At 48.9% G+C, this 18,156-nt stretch overlaps 1 protein-coding gene across 4 annotated transcripts in view; it reads left to right on the top strand.

The window, feature by feature from the left end:
* Positions 1-1,984: 1,984 nt before the first annotated feature.
* Ttpal (alpha tocopherol transfer protein like) overlaps positions 1,985-18,156 on the top strand; it is a 17,362-nt gene continuing 1,190 nt past the window's right edge. The window contains exons 1-5 of one of the 4 annotated variants that reach the window (XM_031372678.1): positions 1,985-2,100; positions 6,984-7,449; positions 11,875-12,068; positions 14,039-14,149; positions 15,682-18,156. The exon at positions 15,682-18,156 is cut by the window's right edge and continues 1,190 nt beyond it. In XM_031372678.1, coding sequence (XP_031228538.1) covers positions 7,002-7,449; positions 11,875-12,068; positions 14,039-14,149; positions 15,682-15,960 — 1,032 coding nt within the window. In that variant the 5' untranslated portion in view covers positions 1,985-2,100; positions 6,984-7,001 and the 3' untranslated portion in view covers positions 15,961-18,156. Of the gene's footprint in view, positions 2,101-2,126; positions 2,356-6,983; positions 7,450-11,874; positions 12,069-14,038; positions 14,150-15,681 lie in introns of those variants that run through there. The other 3 variants (XM_031372677.1, XM_031372680.1, XM_031372679.1) reach the window with 3 other exon arrangements.

Below are 18,156 nucleotides of genomic sequence, written 5' to 3' on the forward strand. Positions count from 1 at the left end.
CATTATGCTGGGTTCTCCCAATAATGGGCCCAATGAATCAGAAACATTCTTATAAATGAGAGGCAGGAAGCTGGATGTGATGTGTGTCCTGATCTCTTCTACTCAAGAGGCCGAGGTGGGAGAACTGAAAGTCCAAGACCAACCTGAAAAACTGTCTCAAAAACAAAACAAATCTTTGAGACAGGGTCTTACTTGTGGCCCTGACTGGCCAGCTGACCTCAAACACAGAGATCCACCTGCCTCCCACTCCCCTGATGCTGGAGTTAAAGGCATGTACCACAGTGCCTGGATTTCTCAAATATTTGAACATGTCTTTTATAAGAGACATGAGCATTCACACTTATGATCTCAGGACTTCCAAATCTAACACAGGAGGATTGTGAACTTGAGGTCAGCCTATATTACAGCAAGTTCCAGGGCGCTCTCTCTCTCTCTCTCTCTCTCTCTCTCTCTCTCTCTCTCTCTCACACACACACACACACACACACACACACACACACACACACACACAGAGAGAGAGAGAGAGAGAGAGAGAGAGAGAGAGAGGATTCAGGAGTCAGTGAGCCACAGTTGTGACAACAGACGCAAGATGGCAGAGTGATGCAGGGAAGACCATAGACCAAGCAATACCAGTAGCTTCTGCTAGCTGAAAAAGAGAACAAGTACCCAGAGAGAACGCAGTTTTTCCGGCTCCCCGATGTCTTCAGTAAAGCAACCAAATACATTTGTGTTATTTGATGTCACCATGTAGTAATTTGTTATAAGTGGAACAGGGAACTAACACTTAGATTTGGGCGGGGGGGTGTATGGAGTGGGGAACAGGACACCTATTTAAATGTGAGTTTCTGAGAAACAAACATTTCTAAAGTATGTGTCCCAAATGTTACATAAGGCACCTAGTCATAAAAATAGACCTTTGTTTATCTGAAATTCAAATTTAACTGAGTGTTCTATATTTTATTTGGCAGCCTAGAAGTTGGGGACTGGAGCGAACCAAGGATTGCAAGTCTCATGGCTTGTAACCTGGGGTGGTGGCACTAACTCACTGTCTCAGGAGACAAAGGCACAAGATTCATGAGTTGGGGGCCAGCCTGGTCTACACAGACACCCTCTATTAAAAACAAACAAAACAGATAAACACAACTCAGGATTCCCAGGCTACCTCACATTCCTCCCACATATGTAGTTTGCATCTGGCAAAATCCATGTGTCCTTATGTCCTCGAGGGTCACTTCCCACCACTCTAGGACTCCACTTATTCATAAAGTAGGGAAAGGATGGGGTAACTTAAGGTCATCCCTTTGAATCTGACATTCTCTTGGACTGACCGAATTTCTCTCTAGAAATGGTCTGGTGTCCTTATTCTACCTGAAATAGGCATCTCAGAGATTCTCAGAAATTACAGTTGCACAAACGATGGGTATGTGTGGTGAGGATAGTTAATGGGCCAGGCACGGAGCTAGTAAACTCCTTTTCAAACTACTGCTGTCTGGAGACAACATCGTGAGCCCCAGAGCAGGAAACAGGTAGTTTCTGAGTCGAGGTCCAAGGCAAGAATTGTGTTATTCATGAAGAAACTGAAGTCAAGAGGCTGGGGCACTTGGCCAAAGTGGCTCAGCTGATGGGATGCTGACACAGGCAGCCAGTCCAGATATCAGCTGAGGACCGTGTAGTTCTGCAAATGGTAATCCTGAGGTCTAGGTCTGAAGCTGGTTTCTGTACCGATTTGCCTTTCCTCTGTCATGAAGCAGGGGGTTACCAAAAAATACGAGGATTTAATGAGAAAAGTATGTAGAACACTAGGCACATGGCAGCTATGTTCCAGGGAAGCAGCTGCTTTCCACCCCCCAGGCCTCAGTTTCCCCATCCATACACCCGACTCTGCTGCACAGCCCGGGCCACCAGGTGGTGACAAGACCCAAGCCAACGCTGCAAAGTCCACGCACGCGCACTCCGGATGGGCACCGCCCACACGCGACTCGAACGTCACTTCCGGCGCGAGAGCCGGGCCGGCCGGCTGGGGAGTGCGGGTCTGTTCTGCGCGCGCTGCCAGCCGAGGCTCCTGCCGCCGTGACCCGCGCTCCGCCCGCCGCCGGGCTGGTGAGTGCCCACGAGCCCGTGTGTGCGCCGAGGGGCCAGAGATAGGGACCGGAGAGGGCGAGACCGCCGGAAGTGGGCCAGAGGGGCGGGAGACCCCAGGAAATGGGGACACCTGGGGAGGGGGCGAAGACCGGAAGTAGGGGCCTTGGAACGCTGTCAGCGGCTCGGAGGTCTCTGGGGCTCAGAGAGAGATGGCTTTCTGCCTCCCGTTGTTGTGGACGAGAGGGGATGCTCCAGAGAGAGAGATGACTCCAGGTGGGGAGGATGTCAGGCTTTATATCCTGTCCATCATGTCGTTCCTCAGGCTGACAGCCACTGCTGAGCCCTTGGGGATACAACAGGAAGCTGCAGGTGGAAGATGGAGATGATGAGGCCAGGGTGGGGCTTGACACTTCTTCGCTCAGCCTCACTGGACAGGGCTTGCCATACTTCCCCTGATGTTTACTGAGTGCTGTCGTGAGCCGGCACTGGGTCTTGCGGTGACTCCACAGGCGAGTTCTCTGGCCTGTTGCGATTCACATTGTAGGAGGTCAGTTCCCTTCTTTGTAAAGTGGAAACTGATGATAATGGGCTCGCTCAGTATTGTGAAGATGAAATGTGGAGTCGACAGTGTAGTTCAGTGGTAGAGTGGTGCCTTGCATGTGCAAGGCTCCCCGGGGCGGGGGGTGGGTATCTCCAGCAACAAACACACAGGAAGAAATGAGAAAATGGATGTACAATGCGGAGCTTGATTCAAAGCCAAACCCTCAAACATGTATGACCTGTTTGCATCACTCCGCGGTGATGTAAGCGGCACGAGGCAGGCTTTATTGCTTTCTGCTGTGTTCCTAGCATTCATCAGCACAGTGCCTGACACGTACAGGAGGCGATCAGGAACTCTGAGAAGTGAATGGGTGGGAACTGACTCTGAAGGGTTTCTTGTAAACACCTGTGACACTAAGCAAACGTTTCTAAAGACGAATAGGAACCCAGTGCTGTGGAAACCTGGAGGAACTCACTGTGAGGAAGCCGGTGTGCTTTACAGAATAGACCATATCACAGTTGGGCCTTGACGATGAGGGGTTGTCCCATTGGCAGCTAGCATGGAGAGGAGCCTTCATGCAGAGGGTGTCAGATGTGGGAGATATTCTAAGAATGCAGGTTATTAGTTTGTCTTCCTTGGCGAGGGAAGGAAAGAAAGGAGAGGGCCTTTGGGGCTAGTTCTATAGTCTGTGGCACTGCAGTCAATCTCGGGCAGTGAATTAGGATTCTAGGCACCTACCTGTTGGAAACAGGTTGCCATGGAAACAGCCCTGTTGGATCCCATGAGGTCAGGATTGTCCCATCCCTTGCTCAGCACACCTCTGTAAAGTACATTAAAATAAAATATTTATGATGTGGGGCCTATATGTCTTAATAGCATTTTAGGTGCTACATTCAGGTTAATGCACAAGACCTGACTGTCACACACTGATTCCCTATACACATGTCAAGAGTGGGAGATGTGCTAGTGCACAGAGCTCATACCCAGGCGGCTCAGACAGTCTGAAGTCAGTGAAGGCTGGCTGACTTCTTCATGTCACTGTTTCCTCTTGTCTGGATTGTTGGTGAACTTTCTATACCAGTGTTTCTCGACGCACAAAGACCAGTGGAAAACACAGATATTGACATTGGGATTCATAGCTAGCAAAATTACAGTTATGAAGTAGCAATTAAAATACTTTCATGGCTGGGGGTGGGGGGCGGTCACCACAACATGAACTGTATTAAAGGGTCGCAGCATTAGCAGAAGAACCACTGTTCTAGATCATCACTTCCCTGCAGTTCATTTTTAAAATTAAAGTTACTTCTCACTAGCACTTTCTGTGATGTGTGGGTGTATGTGCATGCGTGGAGGCCAGAGGTCAGCCTTGACTTGATTCTCTCCATCTTTACATGGGTTTTGTAAATGTTGGAAAGTTCATTTCCATGGTTTGAACTCAGGTCGCCAGGCTGGGGCTGGGCCACTTCCCATCCCTCGTACATATACATGAGACAATGGAGTCATCCTTTTAAGTAGAAATCAGATCATGTCAAACCAGCTCTGCCTTTCTTCTCTCAGCACAAAAGTTTGGACGTTCTCACTGGCCTATCAGCGCCCTGGCCACTAGCCCCTAATAGGCCCTTGAATTCATCTACTTTCTCTCACCTTGCTTCCTTCAATCTAGCTACAATGGGCATCTGGCATTTTCAGATACCTTCAGCCGACCATGCAATGTGTTTGGCATATCTCATCTTCTCATCTTTGCTCAAGTGTTGCCTAGGGGAGCCTTGCCCGACTGCCCTATTGAAAACTGCAAACCTAGTCCCAACTCCCACTTTTCTTTGTAATAATGGACTGGCTATTATGGTTAGAAATGTCTCCCATAGCCACTGGGCTCAATGAAGTGGGATTTTTTTTCTTTACATCTGCAACCCCAGTGCCTGGAAAACCTGATACACTGTAAGTGTTTGCTGGGTGCGTGTGTTTCATCCACTCAGGACCTAGGGTGAATCTGTGTGGGTTGGGATGAGTCAGGGGAAGAACATACCATTGAGAGGGATCAGAATATGTACAGAATGAGGATGCACCTTTGGAAGCAAACACAAGAAACTGGTGGGGCTATAGGTTGGAATTTGAGAGATGAGTAGGCAACCCTAAGATTTGGAGGGAGTAGCCTACTAGGCCACTGGCCCCAGTGGACCAGAAGTTTAGCCAGGGCTCAACAGGTATGTACAAGAACTCTGAGATGGCCCTGCTTTCCTTGTTGAGCATAGGATGGAAGATCAGTGTCCACTCATAGACAGAGGCTTAGGCTCTGCAGGCAGGAAGTCCTGTGGCTGGCTTATTCCCAGGATGCCTCAGGCAGCTGTCCTGCGTTTTCCATCCAGTAGTGAGTTAGTACAGGCTTTCCCAGTATCAAGCCCTCGTATCAACAGATCAACAGTGTGTGGAGTTTATTGGAGTGCCTACACAGGCAAACAGAAGGGAGATGAGGAAGAGCCTCCAGTCTGTAATGCAGGTCTGGCCCCTGTACAGGAGGTTTAGGCAGGAAGAATTGCTGACAGCAGTCCAGGCCCTGGAAGAATCCAGACAGAGGGACAGAGAACTTGAAACACAGTTGTCTCCTGGAGGCACCCATGTCTCTTCTCTCTTGGTCACTCAGTGACTGGGGGGAATTGGAAGGTGTTTGTGCAAATCCTGGCCTTACGTGGATAGTGCCTCTAAAGGGACAACAGCCGGGCCCTTCTGTTCCATGTCCTTAGCAGCAGATCTGACACGTTTCCATGATCATTGTAGTAGGTTACACTGTAAAAATAAAATTCAAGCAAGCTGAATATGCTGTCACATCCTTGTAATCCCAGCATCTAGAGGCTGAGACACGAGGCTGGCAAGTTCCAGACCATATTGAGCTACATAGTGGGTCTCAAAACAATCAAACACCAGTATAGTTTTAAAAAAATTCTCTTAAGCTGGGTGGTGGTGGTGCACACCTTTAATCCCAGCACTTGGGAAGCAGAGGCAGGCGGATTTCTGAGTTCGAGGCCAGCCTGGTCTACAGAGTGAGTTCCAGGACAGCCAAGGCTACACAGAGAAACCCTGTCTCGAAAAACAACAACAAAAAATTCTCTTAAATGTCTGGTCATTCAGATCTATTTCTTAGAGGTAACTGTTGGTAAATTTTTTATCTCCTTCCACACAAATCTGATTGTTTTCTGTACTCTCTTCTGGCTTTTTCCTCCTTCGTGTCAGTCAATTCATGAAGACCCGTGTCTGTCTGTCTATCTGTCTGTATGTCTGTCTCTCTGTGCATGTGTGATGTCAGTGTTGGGTGTCTTTATCAGTTATCAGTTTGCATGGGGCAAGCTGGGGCATGCTTATGCCACTGTGGATGTGGAGATCAGAGGACAACTTGTGGGAGTCAGTTCCCTTCTTCCACCATGTATGTTCCAGAGAGCAAACTCCCATTGCTAGGCTTGGAGTCTGGTGCCTTCACTTGCTGGGCCATCTGGCAGGCCTTCCAGCTTATTTTTTAAGACAGTCTAATAACCTGGAGTTCACTTACTCTGGTAGTCTGCTTGGCCAGTGGGCTTCAGGATCCTGTCTCTATGCTGTGCTTCCCCAAGCACTGGAGCTGCAGACACACAGGCAGCGGTACATCCCTGCCTTCTATGTGGATAGTGGAGATCTAAACAGTGGTTTGCTCACTGAACCATCTTCCAGCCTCATTTTGAATTTCAGTATTGGCAAACTGTTCTCTAGAAGAGTTCAGTTTATATATTTATATTCTCACCAGTATTTTAGACCTTTTTTTTTTTTTTTTGGTACTGGGTTTGAATCTCAGTGGTGCTTGCTGTTTGCATTCACATTTGTGTAATGACGAATTGAGCCTCTATTTAGACTCTCCCAAGAAGATGCAGTGTTTAACTGTTTGATGTGACTTAGGTATATGACTCAGATCATGGTCATCCCTCCTAAGGACTCACCTCCCTGAGTTAACGTCGAAAAAACTTCCAGTCCCCTATTTCCTCCTCCTGGGGTGCCATGTAAGCAACACTTTACCCTAAAAAATCACATGCATACACACATATATATGTGAGTTCATGAATATGTATATACCAAGATGTTCCAGGAGAGAGCGTTAGCTATTTCACCATGAACTGACACACACACTCTCTCTCTCTCTCCCTCTCTCTCTCTCTTCTGGAGGTTTCTCTGTGTAATAAATAGCTGTGGCTATCCCAGAACTCACTTTAGACCAGGCTGGCCTTGAACTCATAGTTCCTCCTGCCTCTGCCTCCTGAGTGCCGGGATTAAAGGCACGAACCACCACCACTGGCTTCATGCTTCACATTCTTAATCTCACTTGTGGCCTGTGTGTCAGCAGGGACCCTGATAGCTAATGTCAGAAGAAAGTGACTCTCTGAGAACCAGCCCGTCTGTGGCCTCACTCTCTGAAAATGAGCTGCCACTGCCTCCACCAGAACCTCCCGGCTATGTGTGCTCCCTGACAGAAGACTTGGTCACCAAAGCCAGGGAAGAGCTTCAGGAGAAGCCCGAGTGGAGGCTCCGAGATGTGCAGGCCCTTCGAGACATGGTGCGGAAGGAGTACCCATACCTGAGTACGTCACTGGATGATGCCTTCCTGTTGCGCTTTCTAAGGGCCCGAAAGTTTGATTATGACCGGGCCCTTCAGCTGCTGGTCAACTACCATGGCTGCAGGAGGAGCTGGCCAGAGGTCTTCAGCAACCTGAGGCCATCAGCCCTGAAAGACGTTCTCAACTCTGGATTCCTCACAGTGCTGCCCCACACGGACCCCAGGGGCTGCCATGTCCTCTGCATCCGACCAGGTACTGGGGAATGTGAAGGGCGTTTTTGGTTTTGGCTTTTTTTAAACAATCCAGGCTGACCTCAGATTTACCGCGCAGCAGAGGATGATCTTGAACTGCTGACCCTCTTGTCTCTACCTCCCAAGTGCTAGGATTTTAAGTATGTATCACCATGGCTGGCCTCAAAGCTCTTTTGAGTACAGATGGCAAAACCGTCCTCAGACTACCTGAGGACAACAAGGAAGCCTTGATCTAATGAGGCAGAAAAAGTTCCCAGATCTACTGCTCTAAAGATATTGCCCGTCTGACCAGAACACAGACCCCAGAGGGCAGGCCTTCAACCCTGTCTGTGCTTGACACAGATGGCTTCCTCATGCTTTTCCTCCAGAGGGCAGCAAAGCAAATCTGGCCCCTCTCAGTTCTCAGGCCACCTGGCTACCCAGTGAGCTCCTGTCAGCCAAACTCAGATTTCCTAAGGAGAGAGTGCAGTGGGCTCAGCAATCTGCTCTTGGTCACAGGCCGATTACAAGCCCCTCCTGGCGCCTCCTCTCAGTATGCCGTGTACAGGTCTAAGAGAGCCCGTGTGGGCTGGGCACCGAATACAGGTCTAAGTGAGCTCGTGTGGGCTGGGCACCGAGTGCAGGTCTAAGTGAGCCCATATGGGCTGGGCACCAAGGGCTAGGCACCGAGTGCAGGTCTAAGTGAGCCTGTGTGGGCTGGGTACTGAGTGCAGGTCTAAGTGAGCCCGCCCGTGTGGGCTGGGCACCGAGTACAGGTCTAAGTGAGCTCGTGTGGGCTGGGCACCGAGTGCAGGTCTAAGTGAGCCCGTGTGGGCTGGGCACCGAGTACAGGTCTAAGTGAGCTCGTGTGGGCTGGGCACCGAGGGCTGGGCACCGAGTGCAGGTCTAAGTGAGCCCGTGTGGGCTGGGCACCGAGTGCAGGTCTAAGTGAGCCCGTGTGGGCTGGGTACTGAGTGCAGGTCTAAGTGAGCCCGCCCGTGTGGGCTGGGCACCGAGTGCAGGTCTAAGTGAGCCTGTGTGAGCTGGGCACCGAGTGCAGGTCTAAGTGAGCCTGTGTGGGCTGGGCACCGAGTGCAGGTCTAAGTGAGCCCATGTGGGCTGGGCACCGAGTGCAGGTCTAAGCGAGCCCTTGTGGACTGGAAAGGTGCCTCTTCTTTGCCCCCCTCCCCTTCCTCTCCTCTGTTGGGTTAAATCTTGACAAGATTCACTTTATTTTTATCTTTTTTTTCAGTGCTGAGAATGTTACCTAGCTCACACCTGCTGGCCAGGACTGTACCACTGAGTTGTGATCAGAACCGCTTGATTCATTCACTGGTACCAGCACTTCATAGTGGTTCTTGGTGTAGCTTACTTTTTTTAAAACTCCATCTTTTTCTTCTTCTCTCTCTCTCTCTCTCTCTTTGCTTTTTGAGATAAGGACTCTCTCTAGCCCTAGCTGTCCCTGTCCTGGAAGTTGCTCTTTAGAACAAGCTGACCTCAAACTCACAGAGATATACCTGCCTCTGTCTCCCCAGTGCTGAAAAAAGCATATGCCTAACTTACAAAAACCAAACCAAACCAAAAATGTATCTTTTTAACATTATACAGAGGACCGTGGTGGACTCAGAGATGAATAGGCATCATCATATCTGTTTATTCCACTTTCCAGTCTACTGATGGTACTGTTCAGACAGTAGAGAGGAGATGACGACGTAGGTATCAGGAAAGATAATGAAAAGCATGATCCTGTTCCTGTCTGGTGGCTCTTCTCAGCTCTTTGGCACAGTCTGATTCCTAACTCTGTCTCCTGAGGCACCAGGCAGAGGAGGCAGGGCCTTCACTCATTGCAACGCCTGGGAGAGCTGAACGATGGATGCCAGCACTCACAGGCAGCCATGAAGTGAGCGCTGGCAGCCTCTGTCTACAGCCACCTCCAGGTTTCCCTCATGGATGCCTCCTCACATGTCCTTCTAGCCTTTTATAGTCTAGACCCTTCTTCACCCTGCACCATGTGTCAGACAGCTGGAGCCATTTTACCTGCTGTGCTAGGCACTTTCGGAAATTAGGTGTTTATTTTAAAATAAGCAGTGCAGATTTCTGAGCACTGAGAGACCTAGAAAACAGCCAGCAAGCTTTGTCCTGCTGCTGTGAGCTCACCTCGTAAAAGCATTATCAGATAGTCAGATGCACCACCCTGGCTGCACCTCCTCCTGGCTTGTAGCTGAGCCTGGGAGCTGAATTCTGTCCTTGTGTTTGGATGAGATCTAGACCTCTTCCTGCTGACCCAACTTCATAGGAGGAAGCCTACCTACAAAGCTGTGTTGCTAACTGGGTTTTACTTTGCCTTCTTCTAAGCATTTTTGAGGTAGATGTTATATAGAGCAAGCTTAATTCACAAGAACATTGATCACCAAGTTTGGCAAAGATTTGTTATGAGAATTTTGCGTAGGGCAGATAAGGTAGCTCAGTAGGTAAGAGCACTTGCCTCATAGGCCTGATTCGGATTCCTGGAACCTAAGTAAAAGTGGGAAGTGATGATCCAGGACTGCGTTCTGACTTCCACACATGCTCTATGGCACGTGTCTCCTCACACATGATTGGGTACATGTATTATACACTCATACCCAAAAATACTTTTAAAAAGAAAATTATTTTGTGCACATTAAATATCCCATTGCTAACAAAATGAACTTTTATTAATGTATCCTTCCATGATTTCATACATACACATATGCATGCGCACACACACACACACACACACACACACACACTTTGATCATAATCTCCCGTTATCCTCTATCACTCCTCCCTCTGAATCCCCAAGCTCCTTCGCAAGAAGCCCTCAGTGCTCTTGCCCACCCCTGCCCAGCCCCTACCCTGCAGGGAGTGGGTGGGTGGGAATAGCATGCTGGTTTTCAGTAGAGTTGCTTGGATCATGAGCATAGGTTGGGGGTTATTTACCTGAGCAGGGGGATCTTTCCAGTGGCCACATAATTGAGGACTAGGGGTCCCTCCCCCAGCATTTAGGGGGTGGGTCTCATGTAGCCCAGGCTGGCCTTGAACTTTCTATGTAGCAGACCTGAACTCCTCCCAAGTGCTGAGGGTGCAGGGTGCAGGCATGAACCACAGCCCTGACAAAATCTTGGTAAAGATTTTCTGGGAATAGTAGTTACCAGCTGGGCATGGTGGCGCACGCCTATTATCTCAACACTTAAAAGGCTCTCTGAAAGTTCAAGGGCAGCCTGGGCTACAGAGTAAGGCTCTGCCTCAACCCCCTTGCCCCCGCAAGAAGAAGAATAGTGATGAACAGTCAAAAACACCACTGTCGTGGTTACCCTTCCCCAAAGAGAGGAATCGTCAAATACGGGAATCTTTTTTTTTTTTTAAAGATTTATTTATTTATTTATTTTTATTTATATGGGTACACTGTAGCTGTTTTCAGACACACCAGAAGAGTGCATCAGACCCCATTGCAGATGGTTGTGAGCCACCATGTGGTTGTTGGGAATTGAACTCAGGACCTTTGGAAGAGCAGTCAGAGCTCTTAACCACTGAGCCATCTCTCCAGCCCCCAAATACGGGAATCTTAATGAAGCGTGTGTCCTGCCCGTATGGGACATGGCTGTGCTCCATCCTGCCACTCCGCTGGAGGTGTGTGTGAATGGGGGCTCACACTCTACATGGCAAGTGCTCGAAAGCCAACTCGGACCAGTTGCAATGAGAACTCTTACTCCGGTGACATCTGGGTTCAGTTAGTCTTTGGGGGACTGGACTGGAGAGGTGAGGCGATTCCATCTCTGCCAGCCTTGGCTTGGGCTTCATTGTCAACCAGCTCTGACCTCATGGGTCCCTGGACTTCAGGTCCACGGCTTTACTGCTCTGAGAGGGAGGAGAGAGCTTCCCTTTGCCAAGAACCACACCCTAGATTAAGTCTGGCTCTGAGTGACCTGGTTTAGACCACGTGCTCTGGCTAGGATGCCATACCAGATTGGCCATCAAGTCCCTACCTTCCCTGGAGTCATCAGTCAGTCAAGTCAGTCCTGTGCAGCCTGTGTAGCCAGAAGGGACAGTCACTGTGGTGTTGTAATAGCACTTGATGGCAGGAAGCCGAGGTGGCCAGGAGGGCAGGTGTCCTTACCTGTTTACCTAAGAGACAGATGCTCAGAGTGCTGAAGCATCTTGCCCAAGGTCACACAGCTAGTAAAGGTTGGAGCCTGCTGAGTCTGACTTCAGAGCTCAGGCCTTTAACCTCAGCAGCCAGTGGTGCTCTCATCCCCAGATATTCCGCTGGGTTTGGGAGGCTAAGAGACGTCAGCTGCCAGGCAGGAGTGTGGTGCCAAGAGTGCCTCTCTCTAACATTGCAAAGCTGAAGCCTTCGAAGGTGCATCTTTCTCTGAGAACATGTCTATATTCATTCTTTAACATTGTCCATCTCTTGTGACCTCAGACAGATGGATACCGAGCAACTACCCAATTACAGAGAACATCCGAGCCGTATACTTGACATTAGAAAAACTCATTCAGTCTGAGGAGACCCAGGTGAATGGGATTGTAATCCTTGCCGACTACAAGGGAGTGAGCTTATCAAAAGCATCTCATTTTGGGCCTTTTATAGCCAAAAAGGTGATTGGCATCCTTCAGGTATGGCCCCTGGTCGCCGCATGCCCCTGCCATGGTCTTTGCTTTCCCCACAGCCCTGTCCACTTACTACCGCCTTCTGGAGGACTGCACAGACCCCACTTCCCACAGGGAGGGTAATCTTCAGTCCTGTTTGCCTGCAGAAGGAACCTCTTATCTGTGCTTAACGGTTCACAGAACCCCGTTTCTGTCATTGCAGACCAGTCCTCCAGGGAACACACTGAGGCAGGGAAGAATTTATTTTTCTTTTTGATAGATGGGGCAGCTGAGACCTATAGAACATACATGCAACCTGCTTCATGTGCCAGCTATAGAAGGCTGACCTCTTGTTCACTGGGCTGGCCCTTGGTGCTGCCTCTTGTGAGCTCTGAGGTACCAGACGCTAAGCTGCCCTCACTGAGTCCACAGTGTCCAGGCTCAGCTGCCCTCACAGAGTCCAGTGTCCAGGCTCAGCTGCCCTCACTGAGTCCACAGTGTCTAGGCCTCTGCTGTGAATTGACTCACTTAAACAGACCACTTCTGCATTGGTTATCATTTTATTATTATTATTATTTATTTATTTATTTATTTTTGGTTTTTTGAGACAGGGTTTCTCTGTGTAGTCCTGGCTGTCCTGGAGCTCACTTTGTAGACCAGGCTGGCCTCAAACTCAGAAACACGCCTGTCTCTGCCTCCCAAATGCTGGGATTAAAGGCATATGCCACCACCGCCCGGCTTATTTTGGTTTTTTTGAGACAGAATTTCTTGTAGTCTAGGCTGGCCTCAGACTTGATATGTAGCCAAAGATTGACCTAATTCTCCTGCCTCACAGCTCCAAAGCTGTAAAATCAAATGTCTGATCTTCCTTAGCTTCTGCTGTTTTATTTATATGAGTACACTGTAGCTATCTTCAGACACCCCAGAAGAGGGCATCGGATCCCATTACAGATGGCTGTGGGCCACCGCGTGGTTGCTGGGAATTGAACTCAGGACCTCTGGAAGAGCAGCCGGTGCTCTAACCGCTGAGCAGTCTCTCCAACCCCAGACATTTTTTGAATAGACCTGGAGATTGAACCTGGAGCTTGGCATGTTAGGCAAGGGCTCTACTATGGAGCCACAGCCCAGCCATTTAAAAAAAAAAAAAAAGAAACAAAAACCAGTTTGTATTATGAGACAGAGCTTCCCCAAGGAGCCCAGGCTAGCCTTGAATTATTCTGTAAATTGTTTACTTTTTTGTCGCTTTGATCAAACACCATGACCAAGGCGGCTTACAGGAAAAGAAGTTTATTTCGCATATGGTTCCAGAGAGCTAAGAGTCTGTGATGGCAGGGAAGCCTGGCATCAAGGGTGGAAGCTTGTGGCAGGACAGGAAGCTGAAAGCACAGATGAGAGAGTAGGTTGAATAGTGTGGGGCTGTGCGCTCTCCAAGCCTGTCCCCAGGGCCATGCTTCCTCCAGGAGGCCACTCCTCCTCAACTTTTCAAACAGAGCCACCAAGTGGGACCAAGTGATGAGATGCCCAAGCCTATGGGGGCTATCTTACTCAAACCACCATACTCTGCATTCTAAGCGGGCCTTGAACTTATAACCCTCCACCTCGGCTTCCTGCAGAGCTGTGATTGCAGGCTTGAGCCACCAGGCGAGGCTAAAGAAACCTATTTGACTGTGTAGGTCACTGCATTCCTCTAGTTAGCATAGTATTTCCCAAGCGGCCCTGGGAAATGCACTTGGGGCAGCTCCCACCTGGAAGGCCTACTCTTTCTCTGTGGACTTGGGCCTTTGTTTGCTGCAGTAAAAGGGCTCCTCACTTCTTTGCCTAGCTCTTCTGAGAACCAGACAGCCTCAGCTTGTCCTTGTTTGTTCACACCAGGGCAGCTCTGAGCGTCAGACCAGACCCGCCACAGGGCCTATTATGGTTTAGATGGGGAGGGCAGCTGCAGAGGGGACGGTATGCAGATATTAGAGATATTCTAACAAGGCTCTTCCCACCCACAGGATGGCTTCCCCATCCGGATAAAAGCAGTTCACATAGTGAACGAACCTCGGATATTTAAGGGCATTTTCGCCATCATAAAACCATTTCTAAAGGAGAAAATTGCAAACAGGGTAAGTGACGTCCTTTGAACGTGATACTTTTTTAAAAATCTCCGATTTTTTTTTTCTCACCTGATCTATTTGTGACACCTAGAACATCAACATTTTTGTCCAGGAACTAATTTGGAAAGGGTACAGATAAACATGATCCACCCTTTTTCTGAGGGGAAGATGGGAATTTGGTAAGAATGCATTGTTTGCCCGGCAGTGGTGGCGCACGCCTTTAATCCCAGCACTTGGGAGGCAGAGGCAGGCGGATTTCTGAGTTCGAGGCCAGCCTGGTCTACAAAGTGAGTTCCAGGACAGCCAGGGCTACACAGATAAACCCTGTCTCGGAAAAAAACAAAAACAAACAAACAAAAATCCTGCCTTCATCTTGTCCTACATGAGGCTCCGTTGTAAACACAGCATCCTGGTCCTGTTCACCCTCTTGACAAACAATGCATTCTTTTTTATTTTTTTGGTTTTTTGAGACAGGGTTTCTGTGTGTAGCCCTGGCTGTCCTGGAACTCACTCTGTAGACCAGGCTGGCCTCGCGAACTCAGAAATCCACCTGCCTCTGCCTCCCAAGTACTGGGATTAAAGGTGTGTACCACCACTGCCCAATGAAGGCAGGATTTTTTTTTAAAGATTTATTTATTTATTATATGTAGGTACACTGTAGCTGTCTTCAGACACCCCAGAAGAGGGCATCAGATCTCATGACGGATGGTTGTGAGCCACCATGTGGTTGCTGGGATTTGAACTCAGGTCCTTCGGAAGAGCAGTCAGTGCTCTTAACCACTGAGACATCTCTCCAACCCGAAGGCAGGATTTTTATCTTAGACTGCCTCTCTGCTCTGTCATCACTCAGACTTCCTGGTCTCCAGGGCTTATCCAGCATTTCATTTTATGTGTAAGAGGGTCTAGAAAAGGGAAGGAATGGGTCACCAAGCAGATGGATTAAGGGATCCAATTGATCATTGCTAACTCAGGGCTTTGTACTTGGTGAGTGCTCTACCATAGCTTCCACAGTCAGCCCTAGATAACACTTTTTAAAAAGAGTCTTATTTTCTGACCCACACAGGCTCCTCCTCTGTTCATCTTTCTCAGGACCACTGATAGAAATGTGGTCCTTTATTCTCCTTCCCACTCAAAAGACATTGAGGTCACTCCAAACACTTGGTCTTATATTTTGGGTTTTGTTTTGTTTTTGTTTTTTTGAGTCAGGGTTTCACTGTATAGCCCTGGCTGTCCTGGAACTCACTCTGTAGACAAAGCTGGCCTCAAACTCAGAACTCCACCTGCCTCTGCCTCCCAAGTGCTGGGATTAAAGGCTTGCGCTACCACCGCCCAGCTTGGTCTTATGTTTTTAAAGATCTTTTAATTTATGTGTATGCATGCTGTGTGTGTGTGGTGCCCGAGGAGGCCAGAAGAGAGCATTGGATACCCTGGAATTGGGTTTGCATGCCTGCTGTGAGCCGCCTGCCTTGGATGCTGTGATGGCATGTTGAAGGCCTGTGATCATGGCTGCTGACTGTGCTTTTTAAACCATTCTGTTTTAGTTCTTCCTCCATGGATCTGACCTGAACTCTCTCCACACAAACCTTCCAAGGAATATCCTCCCCAAGGAGTACGGGGGCACAGCAGGAGAGCTGGACACTGCCTCCTGGAACGCAGTGCTGCTGGCCTCAGAGGATGATTTTGTGAAAGAGTTCTGCCAGCCTGTACCTGCCTGTGACAGTCTCCTGGGCCAGCCCCTGCTACCTGAGGGGCTGATCTCAGATGCGCAGTGTGATGACTCCATGCGAGCCATGAAGTCCCAGCTCTACTCCTGCTATTAGCTCTCTTCTGGGAGAGTCGCCATGTGTAATTCCTTCTTTCCTTGGAAATGCCCAGGCTGAAGATGCGGGGGGCCTCGGTCTTGCTCCATCCCTGTGCAGCAGCACGGAGCTGCCTGTAGAGATTGAAGGAGCACCCAGCACAGCAGACCTTTGACTACCTGGGTTACTCCAGGGAAGACATGGAAATTGCCCTGCTGATTCCCAAATGTTTGCTCTCTAACTCTGCAGCTGTTACTCTGGAAGCTCACTCTATCTATCTGTCTCTTAAGCATCCTGGAAAGAACTAGGGTCAGAGTCACTCTGAAGTGACCAGAAGACGGGACTGATCACAATTCTGAAACAACTGCCAATCCTGAAAGGTGGCCTCGTGTGAGACTTTTGACTATCTTTCCCATAAACCCTAGGTGTTGACCTCTTGCTCATCAGCAAAGTTCAAGGTTCAGGCCCCAGTTGTCATTGTTGGGCCTGGGAAGCACTAAAAGAATGGTAGTACTTAAAGATCAGGCCTAGGCAGTAAAGATCAAATTTGGAAGCCAGAGGCTTCAAAGCATCCCTGGGATTCCAGGGTTAAATCTTGCAATAGAAACTTTTCTCAAACCCATAAAGCCTTAGCTCTGGCTCTCCACAGAATCATGCAGGTCAACATAAATACTGGATTCTAGGACTGTGGCTAAAAGCATTTGGAGTAGGAGTCAGGTCCTGTGACTGGACAAGATATGGGCCTCAGCTTGTCATCTCTAAGTGAGGCTACATGGAATGAGGGCCTTTGGGGCTGCTCAAGTTCTGTTAGGTTTCTGCTTGGGAAGGTGACCACCTAGAGGTGGTTGGGTCTTTTTGTTTTGTTTCGTTGTAATATATATGCAAGCCTTATGTAAAAGAATATCACCATTTGGCCCTGCCTTTAAAGAATTAGTATGTTCCTGGGAGTTGGTGGTAACCAACTACCTTTGCAGAATGATGGGTAAACTTGAAAGGGATGGCTTCTGTGAGGCTGACCAGATCTTACACAAACTCCTTCCATACTGGAGACACACATACCATATTAGAAACAGCCACAGTAATTGCCAGGTTTGGGCTCTTTCAGTTTTTGTCCCTGGAAACACAAAGGGGCAGGCTACTGCTGGTTTACCTGGGGCCCCAGACACACTGGAGTGTTTGTCTAGTGTGAGAGGATCAGTTGGCCAGAATGTTAGCTCTGTGTTTGGGTATTTTAGACACCCGACAAGATTTCAGCCTTAACTCAAGCACTGAGTGAGGCGATTCATCTTCTGGCTTTTGACTTGTTCCCTTTGGCACTTACTGTGTTTTATAGTGTCAGGTACTGTTGGTTGTGCATCTCCTAGACTAAGCAGGCATTGCATACAGCTTATACACAGTGCTTGGAGATCAAAGGTCAGTCGGTTGTCACTAAGCTATTCCACCCTTAACAGCATTTCCCAAAATGTCTGCAGAAGCTCTTTATGGAAACTTACCTCAATAATGCCAATTCTGGGAGACATTCTTTTCACCATAGATGCTAATTGTTGATCTTTTAGGTCCTGGCTGAGCTTTAGCGCCAACACCCCTCTTGGCTGTCCACTGAGAACATTTGCTGCTGAGTTTCTGCTATTTGGTTTAGCTCCTAGCCACCCAGACACCTCCTGGCTCCCAGAAGCCTTGACGGGAGTCTTAGCAACTTTCTTAGGTGGTTTGGGAGAGAGGAAAAAACAAAGGGAAAGATGAATCCCTCAGTCACACTAGGTTCCCTGAATTTAAATCGTGTCACACGATTAGTAAGTTGTCTCCTTGACTTGACAAAAGGACAACCAGGCTCTTCAGGAGAAATCTCAGCAGAAATGTTGCCTGTTTGCCAGGCCTTTCTGGTTAGGCCGAGCGAGCCATTCCATCAAGTCTCTAAAGAGGCTGGCTCTGCTATGTCCTCTCTAATGCTTGTGGACTCGAGAGATCCATCTTGGCACCTCAACTTTGAAGCAGGCTGTGAGACCAGGGCCGCCTCTGTTGCGCAGCAGGCCTCAGCTGAGGGAGCATACTGGTGGAGCCAGCAAACAAGAACCCAGGAGCATCTGACTTTTGGGTAAAGGACTAGACATTCCAGACAGCTGGAAATCAACTTTTCCTACATCCAAGGTCATGTGGTATTGGAAGAGAAAGGGATAGAACATTAACACCCTGAGTGCTGGGCCGGGGGGGGGGGGG

Source organism: Mastomys coucha, unplaced genomic scaffold (assembly GCF_008632895.1).
Source record: "Mastomys coucha isolate ucsf_1 unplaced genomic scaffold, UCSF_Mcou_1 pScaffold15, whole genome shotgun sequence".
NCBI lineage: Eukaryota > Metazoa > Chordata > Mammalia > Rodentia > Muridae > Mastomys > Mastomys coucha.